At 55.8% G+C, this 21076-nt stretch overlaps 1 protein-coding gene across 1 annotated transcript; it reads right to left on the bottom strand.

The window, feature by feature from the left end:
• Window positions 1-1234: 1234 nt before the first annotated feature.
• Window positions 1235-16925, bottom strand: ROBO3 (roundabout guidance receptor 3). The gene is made up of 28 exons (XM_026505240.4): window positions 16766-16925; window positions 13132-13458; window positions 12665-12822; window positions 12113-12233; window positions 11878-12016; window positions 11469-11596; window positions 11077-11201; window positions 9699-9870; window positions 9174-9382; window positions 8872-8953; window positions 8400-8565; window positions 8026-8192; window positions 7386-7507; window positions 6971-7196; window positions 6635-6756; window positions 6213-6384; window positions 5880-6065; window positions 5231-5254; window positions 5108-5150; window positions 4766-4905; window positions 4254-4448; window positions 3960-4098; window positions 3588-3800; window positions 3046-3197; window positions 2815-2922; window positions 2438-2605; window positions 1762-1946; window positions 1235-1445 (listed from the first exon to the last, which is right to left on the bottom strand). Exons 1-28 carry the CDS (start codon window positions 16923-16925, stop codon window positions 1434-1436), a joined length of 4161 nt encoding a protein of 1386 aa, XP_026361025.3. The 3' UTR covers window positions 1235-1433.
• Window positions 16926-21076: the final 4151 nt, after the last annotated feature.

The raw sequence follows: 21076 nt of genomic DNA, 5'->3' as shown, positions 1-21076 counted from the left end.
GATTTTGTTTTTCTTTTCGCTTCCTGGTAAAATTCCTTTTGAAAACATTCCAACCCTATTTGCCAGACCAATGGAGAAAAAGGGACTTGTACACACAGGTCACAGTGGCAGGAGAGGTCAGAAAGAGCCTGGGCTTGGGGGTGGGGGTGGGGGCCGTGGCCGTCCCCTGAGAGCCCAGGGCAGTTACTGAGCCTGGGGGTGAAGAAGTCAGAAGGAAACAAAGCTCAGAAAACCATTCGGGGTCATGGGCTATGAGAGAAGAAGCAGTGCGCACTGTGGCATTCAGGGCCAAAGTTTCAAAAAATCCTATGCCAGCCAAACCCATCACATCCAGGCCTAGACTGGCCAAGAGATATCCCTGTTCACACACCCTTCTGTAAGGGGGTCAGGTTTTTCCTACTTGGCTGGGGTTTCCCCCATCAACCCCATTCTTTGAGTTTTATTTTGTTCATTTATTTTTAAAAATTGTTTACAGATTTTTTTCTTTTTTTTTTAAAGATTTTATTTATTTATTTGACAGACAGAGAGACAGCCAGCAAGAGGGGGAACACAGGCAGGGGGAGTAGGAGAGGAAGAAGCAGGCTCCCAGCGGAGGAGCCCGATGTGGGGCTCGATCCCAGGACTCTGGGATCACGCCCTGAGCCGAAGGCAGACACCCAACGACTGAGCCACCCAGGCGCCCCTGTTTACAGATTTTTAAAATTTATTTTAGAGAGAGAGCAGGGGGGAGCAAGGGGGAGCAGAGGGAGGGGGAGAGGGACAAGCAGACTCCCCACTGAGCGTGGAGCCCGACGAAGGGCTCCATCTCACGACCCTGAGATCTTGACCTGAGCCGAAATCAAGAATCAGATGCTTAACGGCCTGAGCTACCCAGGAGCCCTTCTTTGAGTCCTCAAAAGTTATTATTATTGTGAGGGGCATATTTCCCTACAGGAGAGTAGCTAGACCCTGGAGGAGGGCACCCAGGGAGGGTCTGGCTTGGTTGTCTGAAGGTGGGACAAGTTTCTCACTGTTGGTTACTAGTTTTAACTGGGGAGAGAGTGGGCTTCAGCTCCCTCAGGAGGCAGGACAGGCCCCTGTCCTCACCTAGTGCTTTTGATGGAAGTTCAAAAGGAAGTGGGGACTACTCTGTGTGCCTTGGTCTACACTCTCTCGCAGCCCCTTCTTCCCCATGTCCTCACAAAACCAGACAAGCAAGGTCCAGGGCTCTGATCAGACTCTTTTTATTGTCTCTTTTACAAATGAGGTTCAGGTAGAAAGAGATAGAAAGGGAAGAGCTGGCTCTCTGACTTCCGAGCATCATTGCCGGGAGGGAAGAGACCCCCCGCTCCTCTCTGCTCACCCCCATTTACCAGGGAGAGGGACTGTCATCCAAGGCTTCCAGCCCGGGGACGAGCCCTTCCCTGTGGAACTCCTGATATCCTCATCAAGGGTCATCTTGATTCCTAGAGAGAGAAAGAGGCTGGTTTGCAAGGCCCTAGGCCAGGGCAAACAGGTTATAAGAGGGGACATGCCTCTTTTCTTCCTCAGCCCTTCTCCTGAACCCACTCTCCTCTGGGGAGCCCAACCACCTCTACGTATGACCTTGACTTCGCCCTTTGTCACCTGTTCTCCAGGATTCCTCCCTTCCCCCTCATTCCCTGGGTCCCCTCCTTTTGACACTTGCTCAGAAAGCCCTTCTCTACCTTCCTGTTCCCAGTCACCCCTTGGCTCACCCCTCCTAGCCTTCTACTTCCATTGCTCGCATACCCCAGTCCCCACCTCTCCACGTTTCTGCCCCGGCCTTTGGCTCTGGCTCCGGCTCCGGCTCCGGCTCCGTCCAGGGCCCCGGGAGCCTCGAGAGCTGCTGGAACCTCTCGAAGAGTTGCTTCCTGCTGTGGAACAGGTGCTGGTGCCCTGGCCCCGGGACAGGAAGCTTGGTCGGCTGTAAGGGAACCAGGCCTCTTCTGCAGCACAAGAGAGAAGGGCCACCAGGCCCAGGCAAAGAACAGAACATCACTGTTTGCCTACTGGGCCACTGTGACCTCAATCCCACCTCTGGAAGAAGAGTTGAGGGCAGACATGGGGCTCAGGCCATCATGGGGGCTGAGGAGCAACAGAAGGCCCAGCACATGGCCTTGACATAACGCATGCTCAGAAACCCGTCAGGAACTCCCAGACAGAAAGAGCCTTGGGAAACGAGAGACAGAACACCCAGCCCCACTCTTCTCTCATCTGGGCTTCAGTCCTGGGAAATTACTCAGGGGATTTTTCCTGGAGAGAGCTACAGAGACAAGTATAGGTTTTGATCAAATGCATGAGCCCAAATGAAGGTGAGGGGTGTGCCGGGTTGATAATTTCAGGGTCCTTCTATGGCACCGTCTCGACTACACAATTAGCCTCCAGTCCCACCTTCTCATGTAGCAGTGACCCTCTGGCTTGCCCTGGCCCTCCTTACCGTCCAGGTGAGGACCCCGCTGGGCCCCCAGGGGCCCAGCCTGCGCCATTCTCCTCTCCCCACTGCGCTCCCGCTCCCGTTCCAAGGAGGACATGCTGCCAGCTGCTCTCAGCCCTAACGCCCAGCTCGCCTCTTCCTCTGGTGGTGGCAAGGGTGGTGGGGGCAAGTCTAGGGAGAGACCTGTTTTCAGCAGAGTCTCCCACCTCTCCTGATACCAAATCTTTCTCCCACTTCTACTCCCCCGCACCAGGAGCCTGCAAGTGAAGAGCCCAAGATTTGGGTTCACCTGCTCCCTCCTCCAGCCCCCAGAGCTCACCCTTGGTTTCCTGCCTATTCCCCCTCCTGTCACCATCTCTCATGGCCCATGGCACCCTCACCTCCAGGACTGTGCTCCCGACGGTATGGAATAGCCTTGGGTTTCCGGATTCGGGCACGGGGCCCTTGAAGTGGAGGAGTCATCTCCCCATGCACCTGCCGGGTTCTCCCTGTAGCATCAGCGGATGGGGAGAAGAGCGAGTAAGAGAGAGGATCAGGAAAGGGGCCTGAGGATGAAGAGGAAACAAGTTGTGGGGGGGGGTATGGGGAGGTTGAGCATTCTGCAGACTCACCTGGGGCACTGCTGGCTGTGCTGGGGACAGGGCTGGAGCTGAGGTGATGGGAGGCTGTGGCGCCAGCACCCAGGCCAGCAGGCCTCCCTTCATGGCTACTCAGAGTGGGCTGAGATACACTGAGAGGGGAACTTGGCCCGAGGGGCACCCTCCTGCAATGACATGAGGCCTCAGCATTCGTTCACTCAAGGAACTCTAAGTACCCACCATGTGGCAGGGACTGTGCTAGATACTCCGAGGAATAAGGCACAGGCTGTCCCCGACAAGGCTCTCAAGCTACTGAAGTATGAGGAGGGGCATATTTTTGAAATGCCCTGAGAAGCCTGCAGAGCCGCTCCAATGGAGAACCAGTCTGAAGGGAGTGAGAGACTTTGTCAGCCTCCACGTTCCTTCCCAAATCACACTCCACTCTGACATGGTCATGGGACCTCTGTACCCCAGATTCACCCACCCATCCATCCGTTCACCTATCCATCAAATCATCCACAGAGTAGATATGTACCCAGGGCCTATAATGTGCAAGGCACTATATACCCCCCTACCTGGGCATCTGGTGGAGATGGGGAATGTCAGTGGGGGGCTGGGGAGGGTCAGGAGGTGAGGGGGTAAGAGTGGCTGTGGACTGCTGTCCATAGGAAGATGCAGGAGAGGAGGCTTCCCCTTGGGATGGAGGGACCGAGCACCCTCCTCTGGAGCTGGGCTCTGCCAGATGGCTCCTCTCAGGCATTGGTGGGCACCACTCTTCTGGCTCTGAGCTGGGGCAAAGAGGAAGGGGAGTAGTGATGACTGAGTAGCTTCCATACCTTCTACTTGGCCTCCCTGTTTCCCTCCTCCCTCCTCTCCCAGCACATCTGCCCTCCCCCTGCAGGGGTCCCTCCGCTGGTCCTATCTGGTTAGGGCACCTGCATCCTTACCCGCCCTCCAGCTCCTCCTCAGGCCCCTCTAGGCGGCTCAGTTCACACGAAGGGGGAGGTGGTGGCAGGGCCTCTGGCCAGTTGAGAGAGGGCATTTGCACAGGTTTTCCCAGAAGCTTTACTTTGCCTCCCCTGACTCCTGAGAAGGGTAGGATGGGGACGCACCAAGATAAGAGGCAGATGAGCAATGTCAGAAGAAAGTGCTGGGCTGGGTCCCAGAGGGGAAGGGTAGAGGATATTCTTTGGGGATACTCTGCTCAGAGCTAAAATGGGGTGTTAGGGACTAAGTCATACCACTGTCTCCCTGGCTCCATTCTGGAGGAGCATACTGGCTCCAGGTGCCTGGATCCCCTGAGGGATTTGGGGGGAAACCCCCGTGGAAGGTCTGCAGCTCCTCCCCAGCTGGGTCAATGGTGCTGTAGACAGGACCCTCGGTAGGGGCGGCAGCGCCCCGGGCCGTCTGAGCCAGGTACAGGGAGATCCCTGCTTCTGAGGAGGAGAAAGAGGGAGGCCAGGGGGGAGGCAAGGGGCAGGGGGCAGAGACAGAGAAATAGCGGACAACAGGAGAATGGAGGGCAAAAGGAGATCCCACCGGATCAACTTCTTCCCCCACCCAAACCTTACCTCCCAAACCAGGGTAAAGGTTAGGCATAAGAGAAGCTCCCCCAACTCATATCCTCCCCAAGGACTGACCAACCTCAGGAAGACTGGCAATCCTCGGCTCCCTTCAGTTTGCCCCAGGAGGTGGAGAGGAGAGAAGGGTGTTGGGGGCCAGGTGTGCCCCTGAGGGAATTAGAACTCCTCACCATTGTAATATCTGTCGTCTGGGTCAGGATTGCTGGGGCAGCAGCTCCCCCTGGGCTCCTGGGCTGAGGGACTTCGAGATGGGTGGGGCCACGAGTCTGCTAGCCAAGGGTAGGGGGCGGGGCCAAGGCCCATGGGTGGCCTGAGGGAAAGCACGTGAACGCTGGGGACCCAGAGCCTGAACAGGCCAGCGATTTTAAGGGTAATCAGGAGTTGAAGGACAGTAATGGTGAATTTGGGGGTGGCCGGTGGGAGACAGTCGGTGGCAGTGAGGCCTGGGGAGGAAGGAGAATGGTCTCTTGATGGAGGAGGACTATCCTTGGGAGATGGAATAAGAGGATTACCTGGAACTGGCTCCAGAGAGGCCCTCTGAGTGTGGGAAGGACACTGGGAAGATGAGGGGGAGACTGAGTGAGAGAAGGGCCGGTATTTGGGGTCTGAACCCCACTGGAGCAGAGACAGCTTACCTGCAGGTGTGTAGGCAAAGGAGGCTTCCGAAAAGGAATCCATGGGAGAAAGAAGAGAGTAAATGGAGAAAGGATCAGAAATAACCACATTCTTGTCACCTTCTTGGCCACGGTCCCAATTCCACCACTCAGCCTGTACCCTGGACCAATTTCATTAGAATTTCTAGGAGTGGGACTCAAGCATCAGTATTTTTCTAAAAGTTCTCCCAAGTGATTCCCATGTGTAGCCAAGGTTGGGAACCCTGATTTAAGGGAACTCAGAATCTCTCCAGACACGCCCCTTACCAGGGAGTAGCAGAAATCTCGTAGCCTCTTTTCAGCGGGCCCCGCCTTTCCACCCAGACCCCGCCCCACAATTTAACGCCCAGGATCCTGGCCACACCCCCTGCCAGGCCCCGCCCTTCAGGAAAGAGCTCCCCGCCCCTCTCCAGAATTGCCCCTTCTATACTGAGACTGAACCACCAGTCCCTTCTGACCCCGCCCCCACTTACAGAGCGGCGAGCCCCTCCCGTCCTGCTCTCCGTCCGGCCCGCCTCCCTCCCTGAGGGGCGGGATCTCCAGGCTCCGCCCACTCCAAGGCCCTCCTTCCCGTCTCCCCATCGCCCAAGTGCGCCCCTCAGCCCGCGCCGCCCCCCAAGGCCCCGCTCACCCGTGTAGTGACTGAGCTCCTTGCGCTGCCTCCGGCGCCGGTAGAGGACGGCGCAGAGCCCGAGCAGCAGCGCCCCGCAGGCAGCGCCGCTGCCCGCGAGGAACGCAGGCTCCCGCAGGACCCTCGCCAGCCGCTCCGCCAGCCCCGGGCCCACCTCGAGCCCAGGCTCCGATTCCGGAGGGGAAGCTGTGGGGGTCAGAGAGGTGAGGGGATCAGGAGCCTGGAAACCCGGCAGGGAGGAAGAGGCCTTCCCTGACCCCGTAGGTACCCCCACCCCAGGACCCCCCCCCCCAGTTCCCCAGCCCGGCGCGCCCACCCCGCCTCCGAACTCACGCAGCTGCACTGACACCGGGACACTGGCCACGCCCACGCCAGCGCTGGTGGCCGCCGCGACCTGGGTCCGGTAAAGAAGACCGGGCAGCAGTCCCCGGACCACCGCGGAGCGTGCCCAGCCTGCCGCAGACCGGTTGAGGTGGAAGCGGCTCTCATTGCCCAGGCACCAGATCTGGGGAGGCCGAGACCCGGGTTTAGAGAGTCTGAAATGGGATCCTGGCCTCACGTGGAAACTCGAAGCTCTGAATGATAGAGGGGACTTAGCCAGCATCATTCAGCCTGGAGGGAACACTCTGAGACCTCTCTCCTCTCCCCCAACTTCATCTCCAGCCCCAAAGCCGTCCTAGGTTCCCTCCTCCCTAATCCTAGCCCCTAGGTTATCCCTCTCCCTCCCCTCCCCAGTCCCCTCTTAAACCCAGTACCTGGTATTCCTTGATGACCCCATTTTGCTGGGAAGGGAGCGGAGGTTCCCAGGACACGGTGACACTGCTGTTGCCTTCACCCCCCAAGGCCACTGTCACTCCCTGGGGGGGACCACTGGGGGCTGGGCCCCGGGTGGAGCATGGTGAGAAAGATAGTCATTGCCAGCTACCTCTCCTTGCCCCAACCTTCCCCCTCCCAGGTATCACCTTGGGAACTGAGATATCAAGTATCCCTTCTTCCCACAACTCCGCTTGCTCTTCCCCTGCAAACTTCTGTCTTCCCCACTCCCTCTTTCCTGTTGTCCATTCATCGGCCCTGTGTACCACCTCCCTTACCTTCCTCAGGAATGCTCCTGGTCACAACGGGACTTTCAGCCCCCAGCCCCTCCTGGCCTTGGGCTTGCACCTTGATCTGAATTTGGGTCCCTGGTGGGAGTCCTCTTAGCACAGTACTTTGCTGGCTTGGGGATTGTAGGTCCAGCACTGTCCAGCTTCCCCCATCAGGACCTGCTACCCTCCAAGACACCCGGAAACCTTGCACCAGCTGGACCGGGCCATCTACCTGTAGGAGATGGACAAAGCATACCAGAAGGAGAGACGGGACCACACAAGTCTTCCGGGTTCTGCCCCTCCTCCACTCACCCTGCCTTCTTCAGCCACTCACCTCCCACTCTCCGGTACCCATTCTTGGAGGTCCCTATGGCCCCCAACATCATCCCTGCCCTTAATCTTGTCCCCGTGCCACACTCACAGTCCAGGACACCTGCAAGGTCCGGGGCCCAAGGACTATGGGCTCCTGCATCCGCACAGCCACTTCAGCCAGCCCCCACTGGCCTCTCCATGGGTCCTCCACTGGCCTGGATGGGTTGCTGTCTATCGACCAAAGAGCCCACTCAGCAGGGGCCACCGGGGACAGGGAGTCAGACTGAAAGTGTGCTTGTTTCCTACCTCTGTGCTGCCCCCACAGCCTGTGCTACTGAGCACCCCAGAGCACACCCCAGGATTGGGAGGGGGCAGGTCAGGGGAAGAGCTTCCAGAGGTGGGCCTGGGTGTCCAGTTAATATGAATCTACTGTCTGCACTTTAGAGACCTCAGTTTCTCATCTCTAACATGAAGATGAACCCTCCAAGGTCCCTTCCAGTCTTAATAAGCTACATTATCTGTGGGTAAAAGGCTCAAGAGTGAGGGGCTACCAAGGTGACTGAATTTCCATCTCTCCCCTCCTCTCTTGTTCCCTCCATGAGAGGAAGGCATGACCTGATCCAGGCTGGGCTACCAGGAGAGGCCTGGCGCAGCAGAAAAGAGCTGCCATGCCGCCATAGTCTGGGGGGAGGGGTGCTCTGCAGTGTTGTGTGTCATATCCACGAGCCAGGGACTCTGACCGTACTCACCCTGGGTGCGCACGGGCTCAGAGACAGGGCTGGGCTCACTGAGGCCCCAGGCTCCCACAGCGCGCACAAGGAACAGATAGATGGTGTTGGGCTGCAGACCACTGACCGTGTGTGTCTCCAGCTGCACGCCATCTGCCACTGTCCGCCATGTGTTGCCAGCTGCTTGGCTGCAACGGGAATGGGCTGACAGAGTTGTCCGAGCCAGGGACCCCCAACCTGTCTACTCCCTCTCATCCATTCTCTAGGGCCCCCTCCTATCACCTCATCTTGGGAGAGGGAATTGGCAGAACTCTCTCCACCATAGCACAGACCCTAAGGACACAAGATTCCCTTCTTTTGACTTTCCAGATTTGCGTGTCAAACTTTCTCCATACCTGAAGGCCTCTATCACATAAGAGGTGGCTGTGGCCCCCGCCTGGGGGTTGGGCTTCCAGGTCAGGGTAACGCTGTTCTTGGTGATCTCAGTGACCACTGGCCGCGAGGGAGGCCCTGGAGGGGTACTGGGTTCTGTAGGGGGCTCTGGTGATACTCCCCAATCTTCTGCAGTGAGGAGATAATCTTTAAGTCGAAGGATGGGAAAAGGTTGGTCCCCCCATGTAACCTGCCTCCTTCCCAGAGAAGCTGAGGAGCTGGGACAGCGGTGACGGTGGAGAGGGGGATGGAGTGAACTAACCCCTACTCACATCTGCCTCCCAAGGGCACCACTTCCGTCCCCCTCTTCCCCGCCACCACGGCCATGGCATCTGGAAGCTTAATCAGTGCTGGGGCTTGGGGAGGTACTGACTACTTTTGAAGCAGGTTTAGATGACGGTGCTGGCAAAGCAAGGGGACAGAGGCGAAACTCACCCCGCCTCCTAAGCCAGCTACTCCAGGTGGCCTCCCCTGTGGAACTCTTGGCCACACAGCTGTAGAAACCCATGTCCATCTCCTGTAGGAGAGGGTAGAGGACTGGCAAACTGGGGATGGAGCAAGGTAGGGTGAGGGGGTGGAGGTGGGTGTTCAGAAGGCTGGGGAAGGCGTGGTCCACTGTCGGTAGTCTCAGAGCAGAGGAGCAGAAACAGAGTTAGTCCCAGCGGATACTTACGAGAGGTGGGCACGTGGGCTGTGTGGCCATTCTCTGTTACTCGGGTCCCAGTGGAGAGACTCACCTGCACACTGGCGATGTACAGGGTACCGTTGGCCATGAGGTTGAGCTGGCGGTCATCCCCCTGCAGCCACTGCCCATCCTTCTTCCACTGGACACTAGGTTGAGGGTTCCCAGTCACTCTGCACGGCAGCCACACAGAGGAGCCAAGTGCCAGTGTCTGATTGGCTGGTCCCTGGAGGATGATGGGAGGCAGCCCATCCAAGGAGGAGGCTGAGAGAAGAAGAACTCAGGCACCTCAGGAGAGGATCCCGGGTTCAGGCCACCAGCCCCTTGTCTTCCTTCTCTGTTCCTTCTCTCCTCCTCCCCCCAGAGATTGGAGGGGCTTCGATAACCATCTGTAGTCTCTTCCTGGGACCAGTCACCTATCAGTGGCTGTTGCAGCTGATTTCCAAACTCCAAGGCCGTGTCTCAGGAACACGCCCCTCCCCTTGCAGACATAGTATATAGAATCCAAGAAAAACAGCTATCTTTACGCCATTATTTCCTTCCAGGCCATGGGTCCAGGCCTATCTCCATGAGCACCTACCTCTTTTTACCTCCAACAGGGCCTTGGCCAGGATGCTGCCGGCCACACTAACAGCCTGACACACGTAGTAACCAGCATCCCCGCTCTGCACATCAGTAATGTTGAGCTGGCCTCTGGGAGAGACTGAGAAGCGTCCCTTGGGCTGAAGTGGCTGACTGGGGAAAAGCAGAACCTGGGGACAGAGCAAGGAACCAGGGTAGGGAATGAGCAGGCAACTGGCAGAGAGAAAGGTCCCTGTTCCCATCAACCCCAGAATTCAGAGAATTCCTAAGGTTCTAGTTCCTACTCTGTCCCCACCCAGCCAGTTATATGACCTTGGGCCAACTAGTTAGATATTCACAAAAATGTGGAGGTTTTGTTAGATGATTTTTGGGGTGCACTTCCCAGCTTTGTGACTGACAAGTTGGGAAACCGAGCAAGCTCTTAACCCTTCCTGAGCCCAAATTTCCCCAAATTTGACTCTTAAGTAATAGTTACAAGGATTAAATGAATAATCATGAAAATCTTTTAATACATTGTGTGATAAGGGTTAGATATTTTCCCCTTCTTTCTGGCTCTATGTTACATAGATACATGGCAGGTAGGGAAAGAGATTTGGGTCACAGGTAAATGGCACCTGGCTGATCCCCTGATGGATACCTACCCCCACCCTGTACTACCATCAGCATTTTTATTTATTTAAGAATCTAGTTAAAATACAGCAATCCCAGATGCTAGAGAAGATGTTGGAAAATTGTGGCTATGGATTTGGAATGAGGTAGTGGGAGAACTGGCTTTCCAGTGGGGTGGGATTAGTCAGACTTATTTTATTATACTGACCCTCTTTCCTAGTAGCAAAATTCCCACCCTTCCCCTAGCGTCGGTACTCAGGTTGTAACTTCAATCAATGTTCCTTCCAGTTGTGTATTGAGGAATTTGTATGTCCAGGTGGGTGACTGTGAGCTCCCCCTGGTGGAAGTCCCTTGTAAGTAGATGAGCGAGTCACGAGGTACCCTGAGCCCCTTTGGTACAGTACACGCTTTCCAGAGCCCCCTATTAAAGCCCAGGCCCCAGGTGTCTGGGAGAGGAGGCAGCGACTGGATCTGCTACGTCTTCAGGGCAGCCTTGCCTAAAATAGAAGGATTCTCCAGGGAATTACCATACAGGACTGTTTCCTCCCACTTAAGCGTATTAACATCAATTCTTTTTAAAGTGTTCAATATGTTCCAGGCCTTTTATACTCATTATCTTATTTAAGCCTCCCAAATAACCTGCAAGGGTTTCTGGGAGGACCAAAGGTAAACCGGGACCTCAGAGAGAAGTCTGCAGAATGTAGACGGAGGGAGGCTAAGACCCAGAGGAGAAGCTTGCGGGAAGGCCCACAGAGCTGGCCACCTACTTGACTTCCCTCCTTTTGCCAGAAGATGGCTGGTGGGGGGTTTCCTTTGGTCTCGCATTGGAAAGCCACGCTCTCTCCAGGAGCTGCCATCTGGTCCTGGGGCTGGGTCACCAGCTGGGGTGGGACTGGGAAGGGGGAGGGGATAAAGGAACAGGGAGTCAGGGCACTCAGAAGGGAGACTGAGGGAACGGGAGAGAGAGAAGCCCAAGCTTCGCTTAAGAAGGAGCAGATATTCATCTCTTGTTCAAGCCTGCTCAGCCTCTCCTTTCTCTCCTTCTGAAAGTCTCAAGTGACCCACCCGTATCTCCCACTCTGTCCTTTCTCCCCCGTTCTCCTCCTCTTCACCCCATCCTCCACGTTCCTTCTTCCGGCAGTCCCAGGTGGGCCCTCACCGTGAACACTGAGAGAGCCAGATGCTTCGACACGGCCCACGCTGTTCTCGGCCACACAGGTGTAGGTCCCCTCGTCTTCGGCACTCACGTGCCCGATCCAAAGGCTGTGGTCACTCCGGATCTCATACCTGCTCCCCTCCCCACCCCCAGGCTGCGTTGGCCACAGCTACAGACCGCTTCTCTCTCCCCCAGGGCAGACACCAGAATCGGGGTACATAAAGACAAGGTAGGCCTCAACAGGGACCCATAAAAGGAGATGGGTACTAGACAGGGCAGGGGACACACGGTCCCGGAGACAGATTTCTCTGTGTCGTCAAGTGAGACGGTGTCTGCCCTCCAGTTTTCTAGGGCAGGGTATGCTCTTGAGTGGGTGGGGTCTCCTTACAGGCAGGAGGAAGGCGATTCTCACCTGCCTGTGGGCAGTTCCCCATCCTCCTTGCGCCAGCGTAGACGGGGTGGGGGATCCCCCTGCACCTCACATGGGAAACCCACGGGGGCATCGGCCAGGACCACCTGATTCACTGGTCTACGCAGGAATGAGGGTCGCTCTATGGAGCGGGAGTGAGTGAATCGTTAGGGGATCTGCATAGCTTCTTACTACCCAGGCTGCACACCCTCGTAACCCCCAAACTCCCTGTGCCTACCCAATACCACAAGTTCAGCCGCCCCACTCTCCCGTTCTCCTGCCATGTTGGAGGCCACGCACACATACATCCCTGCATCACTCTTGAGTGTATGTGACATCATCAGCTTCCCTCCACGAATCTGCAAGAAATAATGGGAACTTTGGTCTTTTGTAGCCAACAAAACATATTTATTTATTTATTTATTTATTTATTTATTTATTTAGTCTTCCCAGTAAGCCAATGAAGCCGAGTAAAGTTGACCCACTTATCACATAAGGAATCCTTACGTGATCTGCCCAAGGGAGGGGGGCGCTCAGGTCTATGTTTGTTCCCACAGCCCAACCTACCTCCCACGAGTTCCTGGGCCATCTTGCTACCCACCTATTTTATTCCAATTCCATCCTATCCATCCTTAACATCCAAGACATTATTCCCTGGCCCTCCAAAACCCTTAGATTCACTCCTTCCTCCTTTGAGACATGCCCAGCCCCCTACCCTATGGCCCCGCCCCTCGTGATGGCCCTGGCCCTGGCCCCTAGTCTGTTCCCCAGCCACGGTACCACGCCTCACCGTGATCCTTCCCTCCTCCTCCTTCAGTCTTGCACTGTCTTTCTTCCAGGACACGGAAGGCTCCGGGTGGCCACGGGGGGGCACGCATTCCATAACCGCTGGCTCCCCCACTGCCACCACCACGTTTCCAGGAGACTGCCGGAAATCATCACGGAGGACTGTAGACAGAGAGAGACAGGGACAGAGACAAAGAGAGAATGAGAATGAATGACCAGGGGAAAAAATGAAAACTGGGTTAGGACACAAGGAAGGTATTCTGGGGAGGGGTGTATCACCACAGACCCGCACTCTTCCCCAGTTACCAGGCCCACTTCCTCCTCCTGCCAGAGCATGGACGTTAGACACCAAAGGTCACGGTCCCAAAAGAAGATGCTGAAGGAGCTGAGATTGGGGCTGGTTCTGGATCGGATTACCTGGTGCCCTGCCGCGTCTGGTTGGAAGCAACCAGAGGACAGTGCGACTCTCACCTGCCACCTCCAGCGAGGCATTTCTACTAGCCGCTGCCCCCAGGTAGTTGCGTGCCACACAAGTGTAGACACCCTCGTCGGGGCGCGCGCGGCGCCCGTGCACGATGCGCGGGAAGAAGAGGGCGCCGCTGGGCAGCAGCAGGCGGTGCGCGCGCGGATCCTCGCGCGCGGTGGCCACTCGCGCCCCATTCTTGTACCACTCGATGTTGGGCCGGGGCCGTCCCTCCGCGCGGCAGGGCAGCGTGGCCGGCTCGCCTCGGGAGACCAGCAGATCTGGTGGCTGCTCCACGATGCGCGGCATCGCGTCCTCCGGCTCGACCCTTGACGCTGAGAGTAGGGGCGTTGGCACAGAGCGTTTCGACCAGGAAATTAGGGGAGAGGCTCCAGAGAGAAAGACAACACTGCCTGCCCACCCTATCCCCCTTCCCTCTGTAGGGTCCATTATCTCCTCTGGGCTGGAAAGGATATGCCTACAGATAAGCAGATTAGTAGAGGAATCAGGACACAAACTCCTAGGCCCGCTTTCTAGGCTGCCAAAAACACCAGCCTTCTCTCCGGCCAAGGTTAAGTGGAGAGTGACTGGGCCTCGTCTGGGCAAGTAGACCACCCTCTAGTCCACGGGCATTCAGTCTCCCATAGGGGCTGACTTGCAGATTGTCCTCGCTCCCTGAGGTGGTGCACCAGAGCCAAAACGTGGTCCTTGGCCTCTGCATGGTGGTGGGCAAGAAAAATAGAGAAAGTGGGCCAGCCTGGAGTCTCTTAGGAAAGGTAAAATGAGAGTGATCTGATGGGAGTCTGGGACTAGGAGAGGTTCTTAACCTGGAGCCCATGAATAAACGTAGAATCCTTCTTTATCTTTTTATTTTATTTTATTTTATTTTGTTTATTAAGTAAACTCTCTATTCAACGTTGGACTTGAACTCATGACCCAGAGATCAAGAGTCAGACAGCCAGGTGCCCCTCTTACTGACTCCCCAGACAATCATGCTTGGAGGAACCTGTGAAGTCACGATAATTGAATGAAAATGGTAGTGGAATTGTGAATAAGATTCCTTTTCTAAGAGGTGCAGAGTTTTCAACAGATTCTTCTCCAGGTTGATGTAGCTGGGAACGGTCAAGAATCACTAACTAAAAAGGGGATTCCTCTCCTTCCTTTGTTTCATCGGATGGGTTCACCTGCATGTTCTGCTCCTATCTCTCACTTGGCCTACAGACTCCTGCTGGCTCCATCTTCTCCAATTGCTTTGGGACCCCGGATCCTGGAGACCATCAGGCTCAGACACTCCCAACTTCCTCAGAAGTGGATTTGTAACCGGTGGCGGCCAGTAGGCGCCGCTGCTGCCTCGCATATTTTGGTGTCCTCAACTAACCAGGACTACCCCCACTTCTGTTCTCTACCTTACCCTCCCCCCCCCACACCCTCCCACTCTGTTCCAAAATCCACTGGGACCTTTAGCTCCTGGCCTAGGTGTGGGATTGGATTTCATTTCCCCACCCCTGCTCTTAGACGTTCCTATGGAGACAAAGCTGGAAGGGGTTGCCCCATGCTGACATTGTCCTGGGGAGTTATTTAACTGTCTAGGACAAGATCAGTTTCCCTCCCACTTAGGGAAGGGAGTAATTTTCTCGATTTCCTTCCTTCCAAATGGAAATCTCTGCTTCTCACTCGTCTCTTCTCCTGCATCCCGTCCCAGTCCCAGTTTAGGTACAACCCCCTGCTGAGCCATGGTAGACCAACTAAGAGCTCAGGGATTGTCCTGGAACCAAGTAGGGCTGGGATCTCAGATTCGACACTTCCTAGCTATATGAACTTGGGCAAATTATGGAGCTTCTCTGAGTCGCAGTTTATTTGTTTTAAATATGGGAGTGATGGGGCGCCTGGGTGGCTCAGTCATTAAGCGTCTGCCTTCGGTTCAGGGCGTGATCCTGGAGTCCTGGGATCGAGCCCCACATCAGGCTCCTCCTCTGGGAGCCTGCTTCTTCCTCTCCCACTCCCCCTGCTTGTGTTCCCTCTCTCGCTGGCTGTCTCTCTCTCTGTCAAATAAATAAATAAAATCTTTAAAAAATAATAAATAAATGAATGAATAAATATGGGAGTAGTGACAGGGTTGTCATAAGACCATATTATATGTGAAGCACTTGGGGAAAGGCTCAATAAATACGGTGATTCTCTGATTACTTAGGGTCTCTTCCTCCCTAGCCCACTGTACCATATCAGATTCTATCAGGCCCCAATATTCCTTTGTCCCCATCGCATAACCTTGGGGTGTAATGGAAATAGGTTTATTATCGCTAAGCTTTATGTTGCTTTTGTGACCACTGAAGTACTTTTCATCTTCTCTGAATTTGTTTGCTCAGTTGCAAAATGTGGCCATCAATGCCTTGCCTACAGATCTCCTTACGTTTTCAAGAGTACGTGAGACAGCGTATGGTGACAACACTGTTAGAGCGCTGAGGGTACAGAGGTGTGTCTGCGTCGTCTGTGGGAAGGGCTCTGTCCTTAACCTCCTGGGAATCTAAAGGGCGACCAGGAATTTGGAGAATCCAGCTCATTTCCCACCTTCTTCGTCCCTGCTCCCTCGTACATACCACACTCTCTGGTCGGCTCTTTCCCCCTAATTCCTGTAGACACTGCTGCAGGCGCCCTTTCCCTGGAATTTCTTCCCTGCCATTCCCGGTCTCAGGAGATGCTCGACAGCAGCTAATGAATAGCTAATGATCATGCTAATGAAGCTCTGGGACTCCTCCCCTAGCACCTGGCGTACCCCCCCCCCCAAACACAGACACACTGCCCAGGTCTCCTTTTTCGTGATTTCGAGTTTCCAGGACCGTGCTGCCCCTAGATTCGAGTGGGCGGATGTCAAGGGATGGCGACTGGGGAGGAACCAGAGGGGAAATCCTGGGCAAAGGAGTCCGGGAAAGAGGGAATTCCCGACGCGGCCGGCAGGGGGCGCGATCGGGCCTCTCCCCAGACGCCAGGCGATCCACTCCCGCCGCCTCCCCGCAACGCTCGGGGAGAGCGCGCTGTCTCAGTCATTTATTAATCACTGTAATTAGCGGTAACGACCTCGCCGCCGGCACAGCCCGCCCGCCGCAGTCGTGCCGGGTGGGCCGGCTGTGAGTTCCACCTCTGAGGGGTAAACTTCTAAGTTTCCCTAAACCGGTCTCCGCTTCTGTCGCCCTCTGTAGCAAACACACCCAACATTTTAGCTTCCTCACCCAAGTCCTAGGTAAGTTCTTGGAAAACTTAGGGTCCCGAAGGAAAACCTGCCGGCGACCGCTTGCCCTCTTCTGCCCTCCCTGCTGTGGGTCCCCGCCTCTCCTAGCTCGGTACTTGCCCATCACCAGCCACGGTTCTCCTCACTTGCGGCCGCGGGGGTCGGTTGGGCAGATGGAGAGCAACGGACTTAACAACCGTCTCCTCCCAAGCCCTGGATCTTCCGCCGATACCCCCACTCAGATGCTCAAAGCCCCAAATTACCCCTTGGTCCCCACCCCCACCCCCGAGGAGGCGCTTGGGAGGCCCCGCTTGGTCCCAGATCCTGAGGCAGGAGCGCTTTGGCCTCCCCCTCCACGCCGCCCTCCCACCCTACCCCATCCCTTGATCCGACGTCCCCACGGGGCAGGGTCTTACCATTGAAAGAAGGATCGCCGGGGGGCAGCAGGCTGTGGTTGAGCGGCGCCACCGATGAGTTGAAGCCGAAGAGCAGGTCGCTGGAGTTGGAGATGTCCCCCGCCAGGGAGTCCGCGAACAAGTTCATCTGCAGCAGTGTTTTGAGCAGGTAGCGGAGCATGGCGCGACCCAACTGGGACCGGGGCGGGGGGCTCGGGGCCCAGCCCCTGGGTCTGAGACCCGCGGGCCGGGAGCCGTAAGCCCCTCCACAGCCTCTGCGCGCTGCCCCAGCCACGGTGCCGCTCTCCTGCCGGCGCGCCTGGTACGGTGCGTGCCTCCGCGTGCCCTCCTCCTTCCCTCGTCCTTCTCTCCACCCCCCAGTGCCGGGGTCCCCCGGGAGCTGGGCGGGCGGAAAGCAGGTGCCACGCCGATCACGGCGTAATTAAGGGATTAATCCGCCTCCCTCCACCCTCCCATCCCCATCCGGATGGCCACTAGCAGGGCCAGAGACGAGAGTCGCGTAGCGCGCGAGTTGGAGTCCCCGCCCCGCGCATTGCGCGCTCCCAGGGTCGTGACTCTGGACACCGCGGGATAGTTTCCCTCTTTTCTCAAAGCAGCCAAGATGAGGGATGAGGCTCTGTCGGACTCTGCCCTTCTGACTGACTTTAAAACAGGAATCCCGAATCTCTTTTACCCGCTCTTAGGCTAAAACTAAGAACGCTTCTCTAGAGCTCAAAGCCCTGATTTCCATTTCCTCCCAAGTCCCGGGGCTTAGCTGCGAAGTGCGGGAGGCTGGGGTGCTTTGGAGCGGGAGCTGGGGGTGGGTGGGGAATAATTTCATGGCGCGTCCACCCCTTTACCCCGCAGTAGCCCGTTTTGCAGCCCAGAAACCATGGGACAAAGTGGTGCGTCTTGACCCGGAGTCCTGCTCCAGACGCTCTAATCTAGTAGTACCTCCAGGAGACTCAGCAAGGATAAAACTGGAGGGGGCAGGCCCAAGGAAACCCAGGCATTTAACAACTATATGCATACCTCTGGCATCTACTGGAATACTTTTGCATTACCTTGCTCGGACATGGTTCATTAAATTGTATTACCTCCTCGAGGAGACGGAAGGCAGATAGTCCAGGACAAAGACAAAGAGAGCAATACTGTTTCTGTAAAGTCAAGTGCAAGAGAAGAGAAGGGCTTGATGAAAATTCGTGCAAATCCGTTCAAACCCAGTAAAGGTTGTCCTTCTAACGGGGAGCAGTGGGGAGAAACCACCATCCCCTCTTCTCCATCCAGCGTGCTTCTGAGTTTCCTGCAGTACTTTTTACCTGAAGATCTCCTAGTCCCCCACCACCCACCCACCCACCGGATCATTCACGCGTGTGCACACACACTCACTCGCTCACTTTCCTAGGCTGGAGATAGCGTTGGGGTGTCAAGGGGACAGGGAGACCTGGGCCTACCTATCTGGGGTAAGACCGTGTGGATGGCTGAGTGGTGGGGTTCTAGCCCCGTCATCGGGCTCTGTGTGATGAGACCACCTTCGTGGGGTGGCTGCTTCGGACCTGGGAGTGGCTAGGTAAACAGGGTGAGATCCAGAGAGGTGGATGCTGCAGGATCATAGCGCCCACAGTAAGCACATTTGGGAATTGACGTATCAGGCAGACACTTGTCAAAGGGTGAGAGGTTTGTCCTAAAACTCCACCCCCCCCATCCACACACCGGCCCCTGAGGCCTCAAACTAACAAACTAACTGTTTAGGTGTCTTCCTACTGCCCCCCCCCACCCCACGCATCGTGTCGGCTCTGCGCTGGACTGACTTCGCAAAGCGAGAAGCAAAATGCTAGGGGATTGGGGTGCAGACATGGCCCCTTGGGACGAAGCACCCTGGGAGCTGTTCTTTCAGCACCTCGTCTGCCCGCACTGAATTTGGGGTCTGGTGCCCCACAGACGTCTTAAATCTGAGCCCACCTTGAGGCTGAGATGAGTTGGGGTAGACCAGAGAGGGGCTAAGGATGCGTTCTCTCTAACGCACCAGGATACTAAAAGATGGGATTTGACGCTGTCCCTTGCTGCAGGGCCAGGCTGCATTTAGGTAAGAGACTGTAAGGGATAGGAATCCCTCACCAGAAGTCAATCCGTTCAGGAATGACCCACCCAGAAATGCGTTCCAATCCCATATTTGCCAATCGAAAGACATCACCGCTCTGGACTTCAATTTCTTCCTCGGATAAGAAGAAATTGTACTACTTTCTCTGTTCTGATGCTTCAGAGTTCTGGTTCTTTGGCCCTATGCTGTCCTCCTGCTAACTGGGGTCACCCAGCTTCCATCACACCAGAGGCTAAGCCAGGACAGAAATCCGGGGTCCTGGCACCTGGCCCTGCTGCGGGGCACGGAGGGCTGCGGCAGACAGGAAACTGCGTCCCACCATGTGGCTCCTGCCCCGTCCTAATCCCCTGATTTGCTCCCTGTCGGCCTCTCAGCAAACACAGGGCCTGCCAGCGTCTAGGGGCTTGTCACCCTGTTAGCGGATTTGTTCCCGGAGATGGCGCAGTTAATTGGCCCTTTATGTGGGGATCAGGGTGTATTTGCTCAGGGTTCCCTGAGCGGAGGCTGCAATTCAGCCCATGGGCAGGGCTGCTTCCTAATCCCTGTCATCCTGGTTTGGAGGCTGGACAAATAGTGGGGCCACTCTCCCTTCTGGGACTCTCCTGGCCTGAATCTCCCGTTCCTCTTCTACACCTCGCCCCTTCTTGGTATGCTCTTTTTCCTATCCCCACCTTTCTTCTTGTTTCTCTCTGTTCTTTCCTTCTTGGTACTTCTCTGTGTCTCTAGAATACTCTCCCTTTAAACCAACTCAGACCTAATGCCACAAGAGGGTGAGTACTCAGCGGGTGTATACTGGAGAATAAACACCTCCCAAGTTCTCTTCTCCTGCCCTGGTGTTCTTAGAGCCCTGGGTCGAGGAGACGGTGGAACAGAGAGAAGGCAGAGAAGGCCCAGCAGGGGTCACACTTTCCAGTTCTTCCACAACCCTCTCTTTCCCTTCCTTTCTTTACTTAAAGTCAGAGGGGCAGCCTGGAAACTGGCCCTACACCTTTTCAAGTCCAGCTTCTCTCTGGGCTGTTCCCATAGGCCATTCTAGAAGGAGTTTGCCTCCTATTTGTCTCACTAGCTGCACCTCCCCGCCCTCGGAATAAGAACTTTGGCTTCTCCCTCTTGCAAAGACAGAGTAAGTAACTCCTCGCATCTATGTCCACTTCCTTACCTTAGACTGTAGGTGCTCCTGCAGCACCTAAAGCACTCGGAGTGTGTGCACTGAAATTGGGTAGCCCTTGTCTGGGGGTCCATTCAACTGATATATAAGTTTCCACCTTGCGCTGAAGAAAGAACCAGAGTTGAGTTCAGGGCCCCTCTCTTCTACTATTTCTTTTCCAGAGTCTTATCAATAATACAATCTGCACTTTAAAAAGGGTAAGAAAAGGGGCGCCTGCGTGGCGCAGCGGTTAAGCGTCTGCCTTCGGCTCAGGGTGTGATCCCGGCGTTATGGGATCGAGCCCCACATCAGGCTCCTCCGCTATGAGCCTGCTTCTTCCTCTCCCACTCCCCCTGCTTGTGTTCCCTCTCTCGCTGGCTGTCTCTATCTCTGTCGAATAAATAAATAAAATCTTTTAAAAAAAGGGTAAGAAAGAGAAAAGGAGATTTGGAAGTTGGCAGAAAGAAGAGAGAGTAGCAGAGGGCAGAGAGGATGGGGAAAGTTTGTTCTGATAGGGTTATGGCATCTAGGGGGAAGAAACTCTGTGTGTGTGTGTGTGTGTGTGTGTGTGTGTGTGTGTGTGTGTTGAGGGAGAAAATAGTTACCCCAGGCCAACTTCTTTGGCCTAGTGCCAGCACATAGGCCAGAGAATGTGGCTGGGAATTTTCAGGGACCAAGCTGGGGCCTGTATGGGAGGCTTCGTGGTGGTCCCAAGCCTGTGTGCCAGCTGGTAGTGGATGAAGCTGCTGGCATGTAATTGCCCAGGAGGGCAGTCTGAGGACAAACCCCCCATCTCACACTGATTACTGCCACTGTCTGTCTCCCCAGTGCGTGTGCACGCACACACACAGCCCCCACACACCGCCCAGCCCATTTACATCCCCCTAGAGCCTGCAGCCTCCCATTACTCTCTCTGCCTGGACCCCTTCCCAGGGCCCTGGTACACATTGAGCATATGTGTGTGTTTTGGGAGTGGGGGGTCAAGGAACTAACATCTGTCCCCCACCCCCACTAGGCTACACCTGTGAATGGCCCAGCAGGGTTGCTGGCTTCAGAGTGATGATGCCAGGGGGCCGTGACCCAG

This window comes from Ursus arctos, unplaced genomic scaffold, assembly GCF_023065955.2.
Source record: "Ursus arctos isolate Adak ecotype North America unplaced genomic scaffold, UrsArc2.0 scaffold_22, whole genome shotgun sequence".
Classification (NCBI taxonomy): Eukaryota; Metazoa; Chordata; class Mammalia; order Carnivora; family Ursidae; genus Ursus; species Ursus arctos.
The sequence above is the reverse complement of the archived record's forward strand: the minus strand, read 5'-3'. Positions and strand labels throughout refer to the sequence as shown.